The 12,051-nt window shown below is 35.3% G+C and overlaps 1 protein-coding gene across 2 annotated transcripts; it reads right to left on the reverse strand.

Annotated features, from left to right (window-relative positions):
- Nucleotides 1–163: 163 nt before the first annotated feature.
- On the reverse strand, nt 164–10,371 carry prkar1aa (protein kinase, cAMP-dependent, regulatory, type I, alpha (tissue specific extinguisher 1) a). 2 transcript variants are annotated; one of them, XM_056453865.1, is made up of 11 exons: nt 10,273–10,371; nt 6,517–6,696; nt 6,241–6,408; nt 5,164–5,255; nt 5,005–5,066; nt 4,875–4,921; nt 4,326–4,484; nt 3,895–3,955; nt 3,607–3,728; nt 3,340–3,421; nt 164–3,050 (listed from the first exon to the last, which is right to left on the reverse strand). In XM_056453865.1, the coding sequence occupies exons 2-11, from the start codon at nt 6,688–6,690 to the stop codon at nt 2,878–2,880; spliced, it is 1,140 nt and encodes a 379-aa protein (XP_056309840.1). In that variant the 5' UTR covers nt 6,691–6,696; nt 10,273–10,371; the 3' UTR covers nt 164–2,877. The 2 variants fall into 2 exon arrangements, with proteins under 2 accessions (XP_056309840.1, XP_056309841.1); XM_056453866.1 differs by having other exon boundaries at nt 6,517–6,699.
- Between the last annotated feature and the right edge of the window lie 1,680 nt (nt 10,372–12,051).

Genomic DNA, 12,051 nt, shown 5'->3' on the forward strand with positions numbered 1-12,051 from the left:
ACTTACAGTAAAGAGAAATTGAGATTAGTTTATGGAGAGAAAAGTGGAAAAGATCCATAGGTCACAGGTCACATTAGAAGTGAAAGTAACGTTCATATTTCCACATGTAGCAGCCCTCGAGAGAAATGAAGTCCACACAGTAAAAACACAAAATGCAGACATATTGAAGAATTAATCATTTTATTGCTTGACCTGCCATTGGGACAATCTATACCAAAAGGTTTACAAGTTGAGCACATCCAATGAAATCAAACCGGATACAGTTATAGAAAAAGAATAATAGAAAATGGTCCTCTGACATTTTACAACTCTGTATTGAGGGTTTAATGTACTGAAGAATGGGTGAACAGGAGTCTCTAAGCCCTGACGACAAAGCTTATAAGCAAATATATATCAATCCTCTGTACATACTAGAACACAGATTTACTGAAAGCTCCAGAAGAAAACACCACCGGCAGTCACAACCAGGGCAAGAAACGCAAGCTACTGAAAACAATTTAAAACAAAGGTTGCTAATACAAACACATTTCCAGTGTACCGCTGAATGTTCTTCAAGAAACAGGGTGTAGCAAGCGGAAAATGTGGTGGAACTAAATCATATTCATGAAGGGATTTTTATTGATGCATTTTAAAGAAACCAGCACAATATTTATGCTTCCTTTATCAATTCCGCACTGCCAAACGAAGTTAAACATAAATGAGCGATAACATGTAGAGTATTTAGCCTATCAAAGGGGTTCACAGTTCATCACTAAGGACTCATGCTGTAGTAATATCAATTTGAACATGTTTAATTCAACCCCATTATAAGGCATAATCCACTCATCGAAAAGACAGTAGAACGGTTAATCAAAAGGCTATTTGAAAAGTCACATCCCATAAAATTAAGGGTGCAAAATCTGTTGTGAAAGCTACAGCACCATTATTTGACTGATTTTAAATTCCAATCCAGTCTGGGGCAGAATTTTGTGAATGTCAGAAACATTTTCATACACGGCTGCATCGACAGTCCCTAAAAACAAGTGTCAGAAAATTAAAAAAACAACTGTCTCATGAAGAGGAGACAAATAAAAATACACTAAATAAAGTTCAGTTCACGTGCAACTTTCTTTAATTAACAGCAATTGTGAGACAGTTCTGTGCAAACTTTTTATTTACTGGAGCTTTAAGTCTGAATAAAATACACTGCGAAGGAGATCTGGATATATCAATGAAATAAAATATTATAGTTTATAAATAATACAGGACACAAGTATGATGTATGAATATATCAGAGGGAAAATTACTACAAGATGCAGTATGAGAGTAAAGAAATCAGGCACTTTTCAAAACCTAAACTTGCTTCCAATATCATGAGTCTGTGTGGTATAAAGGAACCGGAAATCTGCATAATTACAGAACACAAGATGTGCAGGAAACAAATACACAAAATTAAAATTCACATCAATTATATTCAAATAATACAAGAGTATCTTTGTGTGACAACGTTTAAAATCTACCTTCAGCAACTGTTAACACTATTGAACCACCCGGTAAAACTCAGAGAACCCTAAGAACTATATTCTGATCAAGGATTAAAGTGGTGGCGATAGTGGATCGTGAATTTAATCCCAAACATTTGATGGATCCCTTCCCTAATGGCATACAGACACCATAAACGGTAAATACTGTCCCTGTTTTAAGACTTTCATTAAACTAGAAGCTGAAAAATCTAAATCTCCATCTAAACAGGACACTGATCATATGAAATCTATTCTTCATAGTCCTGCCAACATTATTCTGATTTAAAAATGTAAAACACCAAAGAAAGAAGAAACCAACGGGGGAAAAAAACAACAACAGACATTTGGGATTTCAGAGCAGTTCACACAAACTCACATTGAAAAAAATAAAACCTAATGGATCTCAGTTGGCCAAGGAGGTCACCAAACACTCACTTCCTGTCAAATTCTCTCTTAACAAAGATTCAGATTTCATTAACCATTACATTTCTGAACAATTAAACAAATATATATCCCCACCATAAAAACATTATGGGGGAAACCAACAAATATAAGCAGTTTTTAAGAGAAGAAAACGGGAAAGCAGATTGGAGTCATCTTGGTCTGCTCAACATAAGCGTCCATTGCAAGCCTGTGTGTAGCATGAATGAAAGCAGAACAAAACATCCAATGCAATGGGATCGAATGCCACAACGAAAAAAAGCAGGCGCATATAAAGTGTTTTCATATATATATATATATATATGAACTATAAACTGTGCAAAAAAATATGGTTATGGTCATTTACTTCTAATATATAATAATTTACATACACTATATATGTGCGGCTATAACAATAAAAGAGCAAAGCTGATCACCATGATAAACACGGTGATGTTTTAACTTCAGTACCCCCCAAAAAACAATATAACACACATGGATTTCTGCCTTTGGCTTCCCTATATTAAACGCTGGAAATAAATGAGGGAAAACTGAATGTGAAACGCGATGATTCAATTAACATCATCATATACTGAGTAGACACACTGCATCCTGCCACTATTTTCCTTCCAACACTGTTATGCAAAAACGTGAAACAATCTGGAGGCAAGAGGAACAAAAAACAAACATCCCGATAGACCTTGTTCACGTGACAGGCATCTGTGGCACAATGATTGGCTCGTTTCTCAGGCAAAACTAACAATCGGCCTTATGGTGAGTCTATGATGGATACGAACGCGACAGGGTACAGCACGAATCTAAAAACAGACAGAGAGAGAACACTGAAGTAAATGGGCACCTGGGTGTTGGAAAAAATGCATAAAGAAAAGTACGAAAATAAAGCGGATTTGCATTGGTGGACCCTGCAATAGAGGAGGAAAGAGCCTGGCGCGCCTCAGACCGACAGAGACACGAAGCTGTTGTACTGCTGTATGTTTCTCTTCAGGATATCTGAGCAGGGGCCGAGCACGCGCTCGAACCGGGGACGGTCGAGTTTTACACACTTCAGCGGGCCGCGAGCAACCACGGTGGCAGCACGAGGACGGTTCATGAGCAGAGCGATCTCTCCTGTGGAAACATACAGAAGCAAATCAGAAAAGAGTCTCAGAGAAATGATGAACTTAGGACTACATCAAAACTTCTGAGGATGATCAGAAACAAATATAAAAGAAAAACCCTGTGAAGTCCTTTTCATAATCAACATTACAAACTACAGGAGGATAAAAATGTACAAAGAATAGCAGGACCCCTTTGAGGAGCACCAATGGACACATTTGTCAATGCATTAACAATGGCATCACTGGGATATGTTTAGCAATGAGGCTAAATGATTTTCCAGAAAAATAAGCACACATACCGAAGTAGTCAGATGGTGCGAGTCTTCCAACCTCCACAAATTCTTCATTCTCCGACCGCCGTTGCAAGACTGCAGCAGAGCCCTGAGGACAAAAATCTAAATCAATACTTCTGATCTCCTATGACATCTCTCGGAGACACTTTCTACAACTATTTCCTAATTACTTACTAGTGTTTTAACTATGCGTAATTGTTAAGATTGCCAAAGTTTATAAAACCATGTGACAGGAAAAGCGTAAAAATGAGTGAACTTAACAAGAAAGTCTACCTCAAGAATTATGAAGAACTCGTCTCCTGGTTGACCCTGCACCACAATCTTCTGGCCGTCTTCAAACTGGACTGTCTCAAGTGCATCAGCGACTGTCAATCGTTCCCATTTATCTAGAGACTCTGTTCCCAGAAGGTTAGCATGTTATCTGTGTGCACTTCACTTCATGCTATCATACATGTGTTTATAATGGCATTACATGACAAAAAAACTGCTGTTTTCAGTCAGTCATACATCATTTACATACAGCAATTACAGACTTATAAATACATAAATAAATAAACTCACCCAAAATGGACACCTTGCTAAGGAATTCCTCATACATTTTTCTCTTTCTCAAAGTACTTCCCTAAACACAGAGTAAAAACAAGATTAAGCAAGTGTGGAAAAGGTGAACATCTATATATATATATATATATATATATATATATATATATATATATATATATATATATATATATAAATATAAATATAAATATAAATATAAATATAAATATAAATAAATATATATATATATATATATATATATATATATATATATATATATATATATATATATATATATATATATATATATATATATATATATATATAAAAATAACAAAACACTTTAAAAAAATAAGAATGTAAATCAATATTAATTAATGAGAACACAAATATAGTTTGCGTAACAATACCATACAAAAACCTGAAATAATGTGCACAAATGGTGTACCAACCATGAGTATTCTCCTGTAGCTGTCTCTGTCAATCCCCCACAGTTTGACATTGGTCTTTGCTCTGACAGTGGCTGCTCTGGGAGTGCCGTAGATTAAAGCCAGTTCACCAAAACTGCCTCCTTCTCCAATACTGGTCACCCACTCATTGTTCACATACACCTATTCGAAACAACAACAGACCAAAAATATTTATGCATTATAAGATTGTAGAACTGCAGATTCGCTCACGTCAGACATGATGCATAAAAACAATTACAAAAATCTTTCATTAAATATTTGGAGCGGGATGGGGAATGGTTTTGGGGAGCTATTATACTGTCTATCATTACTATTAATTTAAAAAATGTTAATTCACACGCGGTCTACATTTTTTTTTTCTAAAATAAGCATTTTTCTCAGGCTCCATTTATCACCATAGAAGTGAAACTACTAAACCTACACACACAAGCTTTCAGAAAAAAAAACCTACTTTAGAAGAAAATGAACAAATATTTCAGTAAACAGATCATTTATTTGAAGAACTATATCGTAATTATCATTTGCACTTACATCCATTTCACCTTGATCAATAACGTAAAAATTATCTCCTTCATCCCCTGAAATGAGAAGCACAACACATTAGTTTAACTACATTCCACGTTTTATTACAACCCCATTGTTTCCACAAAAGAAGTCTCACCTTGTTGAATGACAGTCTCCCCTGCAATGTAGGTGACTGAGAACATGGCGTCAAATATGTCACTGCGAAGAGCAAAATATGCTGTGCTTAATAAATAAACTCCTCCAATAGATTAACTCTATAATTAAACCAAAAAAATCAAAACCAAAAATGTTTTACCTTCTTTCATTGTCGTCAAGATGAGCAAAAAGAACATTCTTTTCAATTGCTTTAGCAAGGGCAGCCATAGTTTTATAGTCTTTAGGAATAACCTGGAAATAAACACCAAACAAATGCTTTCAACATAAAAAGCAACTGTACAGAAATAAATGTTTTGAAATATTAAAATTAGGGCTGCATGATATTAGAAAAATCTGACATTGCAATATTTTATCTTATATATATATCATATATATATTATCTTATATATATTACAATTCAAATTTCACCAGATGACTTTGATAGCTTTATTTGGAATCAATTCATTAGTTTAGATTGATCATGCATAAAATATAATAACACATTAAAAGCAGTAAGTAGTTAAGCAGAAAAGTAACTCATGAATACGGCCAGACAGAATCTGCAGACATTTTTTGCTATTTCTGTGCACAATTTTGTAAAAAAAATCTGTGGATTTATGTGGAATTATTTTAGGAGTATCAGAATTTAAAAGTTAATTTATGAAATAAAAAATAAGATTTTTTTAACTTTAATTGAATGTTTACAATGCAAATCCAATTTGATTCACTTATTTGGTAAACAAAGCAAGTCTCTCGTATATTATATCTACTAAAAGAACATATTACTGTACTAAATGTATCGTAAATAAATCATAGGAAAATTGGAATATTACTATTATATCCTAATAATATTAGTGAAACTGATTTAAATAAATGGGCTAAAAACTGTGGAAATCTGCAGATTTCTGCGCACGCAGATTCTGTGTGGGCCTACTCATGGTTAAGGTAAGATTAAAAGCATAGATAAAAACAACAGAGCCAAAAGTCACACACATTAAAACACAGGCAGATGATAAACTTTCACTCTATTATGGTTAAACTCTTCAGCAAACCCACAAATCTAATGTGTTTTGAACTGTGGCTCCTGCTCAATTAGAATCACAACATATAAAATCAACATTGAACTGTGCAATGTGACAATTGTGAACCTACACATTGAGTTACAGATGCTGAAATGATATATTGTGCAGCCCTTATTTGAGCGATGATTTCTTTTAGAAAATAAGAAGTCATTTACCTTTCTAACATAAGAAGTGGCGTCCTCCTCAGTGTAGACCTCTGCGCTGATGGCACCGCGGCGCCGTCGGCCTTTAACCACAGGGTTCATAGGAGGAGAGACCTCATCTTCACGAGAATCTGAGCGAGAGCTGGACTTCTGCTGGCTCACTATCTGTTTAGCTTCCTCCTGATTGGCATAAACACCATTTATGGAAGTGAGACTTACATTTTTATGAGTTCAGAAAACGTGTTAAGTCTAAGCCCATGCGGTTTTCCTCTAAAGAACACAACTGACCAACTCAAGCTTCTCGAAGTAGTCTCTGAGGTAAGCCATGGGTCTTTCAGGCCTGGCGGTGCACAGCTGCACAATGCAGTCCTTCAGGAGCTGCTGGATGTTGTGCTTCTGCACGTAGCGCTCACACTCCCGCAAGCTCCTCTCTTCTTCACTGCTCGTACTGCTGGACGCCATGATGACCTGCTGACCCGACACATGCAATTCACATCAGTTCATGACGCCCAAAGAATCTGAACCAAGTACAGAATGAAGATCTGACAAAAGTAGATGTTTTGGAAGTTTTTTCTTTTCTTGGGACCACTTGAGGCGAAGTAAATGGTGAGTAAATGTTCATGTTTGGATGAACTTTCCCTTTTATTCTCCTTCAGGACACAAGTGGAAGATATTTTTAATGAAATTTAAGAGGTTTCGGTTCTTCCATTGACAGTTCACACAACGGCCACTTTCAAGAACCAAAAATGTTGTAAAAACATAATTGAAGCATACGACTCTAATAGTCCAACCTTATGTTTTCCCCTATTTAAAGGGTTAAATTGACGTGTCAAAAGAGGAAACTAAAATCGTGATGAACGGCAGCCTCAGAATCATTTACTGGGGAATGTGTTACATTAAAGCTTTCATCTGGTGGTGTCAGTGATGCACTTTCACATGCTCGCACAGGTTTCTCTTGGTTTGGCATTGAGGAAATGCAAAACAACAGGACAGACAGAAAGTTTTATACAGTATCATCTTTCCACAGTAAACAGCATTAACTGGATGCACTGTATTGCTAAAATATCTCACAGAGCACATTTCTCATGGAGCTCAACATGTGTCAGATGTGGACATGAAGAAACTGAATGAAGTTATTTTGTTTTGACCACAAAAAAGCATTGCATCACCTCATTAGAATATGAATATAGTCTATTGTTAACCTTACTAAAGTTTTTATATGAAAGATTTGGCACTTGAAAGTGGTTGTTGCTTAGCCTGTCAATAGAAGTACAAAAAACTTCTGATCTTATCAAACATGTCCTGGGGATGATAGGAATTATGAGTTTTACAAAGGCGTTTTCTGTGTATTTGCAGTTCAGTCACACATGCTCTTTGAATGGAAGAAAGAAAAGAAAATCTTTTGATGCAATGAGTTTTATTTCACTGTAAATTATAATATATAATTTAATAACTTTACATAATTTAACTGTTTGAGTAAAACTAATTATTCCATAAAGGTTTAGGGCTTTATTTATGTGCACCTTCTTAACATCTTGACTGACAGCCGGAAGGAAGTGGTTAAAGGATGTTCTCGCCAAGCCATCAAACATTGTTCTTGAGTGAAAGACTATTTCAGATTTTAACTGAAGACTTTAAAAACAAATGATATTTTTCTCTGGACTGGGACATATGAAATGTCCACCACAAGATTAATAATGTGCTTTAATAAAGTAAACATGGTGCGTTTTCATTGCATAAAGAATTTAAATACAAAAATACTCAAAACATTTTTTTGTACTGTTGAGGCTTTCAGAGAAAACAGTTTAAGACACTAATAAAATCAGGCATCTGGAGTCAGCAGCTTCACTGGCAGCGCTCCAACCCAAGTCATGGCTCGGGGAACTTTCCTAATCCCACACCCCCTTTCTCGTACTTCACTTCCTGTCCAAATATAAATATTGTGTCTTATATCCAGTATACAGGAATAAATATGTATTATAGTGACATCTTTTAAAACACTTACGCGCATTTTGTTTTTATGTTTTTGCCTTTACTTTGAAAAGCATGTAATTTGCATAAGAAATCATATTTTATATTCTCTTACCCTCACATAAACCTTTCTGCAATTTTATAAAAAAATTGGTGGTATTACCAGTTTGGGTCTTAAATGTTCATTTAAGAAAACTGAAACACATTATTTCAAATAATGAGGTTGCATTTCAGTTTCATATCTGTATTAAAAAATTGAATGAGAGGTATTTATTCTGTTGCACTTTATATTTAACTCTCATAAAAATAACATTAATGCACTTGGTATTTTAATACAATATTACTCTCACAATGGTATCTATGGCAAGAGCTCTTTTCAGTTCAATGCAATTTGTTCCTCCAGATTATTTACCTTCTCTTTATTTTCTGCACAGTACAGTAATTTTTCACATGCCCATAATATTACTGCAGAGAAACTTGTCTCATGATTTGCCGTAAGCAATTTGCTAATTATAATAACTTTCCTTTTAATAGTCAGTGGTCGAACTCAAATATTTTTGTGAGGATAATTAAATCATGGGTTTCAGTGTCAAGTTCCCATTTCAATTTTTTCCAGTGATCTGCCATTGTGGGATATCAGAACATACATTAAAAGTTTGTATTTTTTTATTTTTCCAGTAGTCCTTGTTGAGTTTAGTTTAATCCATTTTGTACGTTGTAGGCATGGGACAATAACTGTTTTCATGGTATACCATGGTTTGGAAAAGTCAAGGTTTTAAAACTGTCATATTTTTCTCCTATACCGTTCCTAAGGTATGAGTAAGACTTCTTTATTTACCTTTTAAAAAGTGTTTTTTTATATCTCCAGCAGAAAAGATAGCCAAAGTGGTGTTTTAAATTGTAAGGAAATCTGTGTTTTTGAAATAAATGAAGACAGCAGAAGTCAGGGATTGATTTGAATTATTAATCCTGACAAGTTTACAGCTCCAGTCCAAAATACTTTAAAAGTTTCTTAAAATAAAATATATTGTGTTCAAAGGGGGGAAGTCTTTAGTTTTTTACCCAAACATTTAAAAAGAATATATTTTAACAGCAGTAATCACAATACCATGAAAGAGTGATATTTTTATCATCCCGTCAGAATCTTATACCGGCCCATGACTAGTATGTTGACTGTGCAGCACTTTGGTACATGTGTAGCTGTAAAGCGCTTTCAAGATTAAATAAATGAGTGAAAGATATGGACTTCAATTAATTATGAGAATTTTGGACTTTTTCCCCCATCTAACAAATTTCTACCTGCACATAAACGTGACATGTGTAACTAAATATGTGTGAAAAAAGAAGAAAAGCTAAGTGTAAAACTTTCAAAATTTGCTTTATAGATATGCCTGCATCTTTCTGGTTTTAAAATTACTATTTCAAAACTTCCAGGTCTTTCATTACAGTGGAAATCCTTTAGCCCCACGTGAAACATCCAGGTCATAACCAAATCAATCATGAATCCAGGCTCAGATAGTGATGTTGCTGTAAAAACTAAATGTTACAAGCTTCCAAACGTGTTGTCAAACTGAAACAAACTAACATAAATCTTACATTGCATACCAAGTATAAAATCTCTGCTTTAACCTGCAATGTCATCACGCAAAACAGATGTTTTACTGAACTTTCATCTAACTGTTGATTTTTGACAGGCATGCTGTGGCTCCTGGTGCCTGTCGGGGCCCCTGAGCTCATAAAATTCGCAGTTCGCATCCCCACAGGCATTTCTCAATATCACGCCATTCGATAATGCGAAAACAATCATTTTAGTCTAGAAAACACATGCCAATATAACTACACTTCATCGATCCAATGTTAAAGTGTTGATCGGCGTAATCTTGCAGCTTCTTCTAGCTCTGTGTTTTTTTTGGAACCAGTTTTGTCAAGCAGCAAAATACGCCATCTTGCAAACTACATTATCACAACAACGGAAGCCGACGGCATTACATTAACGTCTCTACGAGGTTGTCAGCTCGCGTATCGACATCACCAATCGTTACAGAAACAGCCGCTGTCTTTAAATATTCATACCTGAGTCGCTTCGAGGAGTTTGTCGACGTGCTTTACTCCGTTTACACTAATTTTCTCACAGTCCTTGGATGGATGGACGCCTCACCGGAAAAGGTTATGACCAATCACAAACAACGATTGACGTCAATGCGCCTCGATCTGGGAAGCCCGTTGCCCCTGACAACCTTAAAGGGCAAGGGCTTGTTTTTGTATTTAGAGAGGAGATCGAGGTTATCAACCAGAAAATTCAGAACATCGGCCGCACATGATGTAAGGGTATAAATCACATTTTACACTCCTCCGGGAGTGACATTTAAATACAGAAGGACAGTATTGCTTGCCCACGTGTTTAGCACTGAGATTGAATCTGTTGACAGCTGAAAAGGTTAATGGCTCTGTACATAAACCCAAGCCTAAATTGTCCTCATTCAACCAGGGTCACAACATTGCGAAGAGACGACCCCCCAAATTTAATGTGTGATTGGCTGTTACTACAGTACTTCCTCAATATAAGTTGTCTTTTGACCTCACCTATGAAAACCCTGAAAAATTGTTTATTTCCTGAACATTTACTCACAACTAGGCCATGTAAAATGTGTCAGGGTGAAAGAGGGCCTGTTTTAGTGTCTGCATTAAGTTAAGTTTACAAAACGGGTTTTGGTTTAAATGTTTTTTATTCAATTGAGATATTCAATTGTAAATACACTTTTTAAAAATATAAGCATTCATTTATTTTCCTTTATTAATCAGGGATTGCCACAGCGGAGTGAATCGCCAACTTATCCAGCATATGTTTTACGCAGCAGATGCCCTTCCTGCTGCAACCCATCACTCGAAACCACCCATACACACTCTTTCACACACATACACTACGAACAATTTAGCTTATTCAGTTCAGAACATCCAAAGTCTACACAGAAATGCCAACTGGTCCAGCTGGGGCTCGAACTAGCGACCTTCTTGCTGTTAGGCGATCGTGCTACCCACTGCACCACTGTGACACCCTAAAATATAAGCATACAGCTTACATTTTAACAATTAGACATTAAAAAATAAAAACCCAATTTAAAACCAATTAAAAAGACTATAAAAATAAACATGCATTCCTCCAACCAACCACCCACCTGTGCTATCTAATAATAAAAGTAGGTACTAAAGGCATAGTAATGATATTAATCACAAGTTTGTATTAAGAAAATAAAATGGGACCAGTTTTTTTTTCTAAATAACAAAACCTTGTCAATTAGGGTAAACCTTATTTTTTACAGATGCAATGTGCCCGTTAACTCAGCCATATTTTAAGAGTTGGAACTTCTTTTTTCTTCCAAACCAAAAGGATACATTTTTTGCCAGAGATATATTAACAAAAAAAACTGTTGTTGAACCTGTGTAAGTTTCAAAAATTCATCGTAAACTCCAAATATAATTAATATAGGATCTGGTTCAATCGGAATGTCTAATGTACCTGAAAAAAACTTGAAGTATTTTGTTCCAAAACTCTGTAATTTGGGACACATAACATAGGAATGAGACAGATTGGAATCTAAAAACAGACATTTGTCACACAATGGTGACTCTTCTGGAAATATTTTATTCAAGTTACACTTGGAATAATGAAGCCTATGCAGCACTTTAAACTGAATGAGACAATGTCTTGCGTTAATGGAACATCTGTGAACCAGTTCAAGACTGTTCCCAAATTTCACTTGGAATTTCTACTACAAAAATGATTTATATGCATACAAATATGTACAATATTATAAAACAGCTGACGATACCCTTTGAATTTTATAGAAGTAT

Source organism: Danio aesculapii, chromosome 3, assembly GCF_903798145.1.
Source record: "Danio aesculapii chromosome 3, fDanAes4.1, whole genome shotgun sequence".
In the NCBI taxonomy this organism is placed as follows: Eukaryota; Metazoa; Chordata; class Actinopteri; order Cypriniformes; family Danionidae; genus Danio; species Danio aesculapii.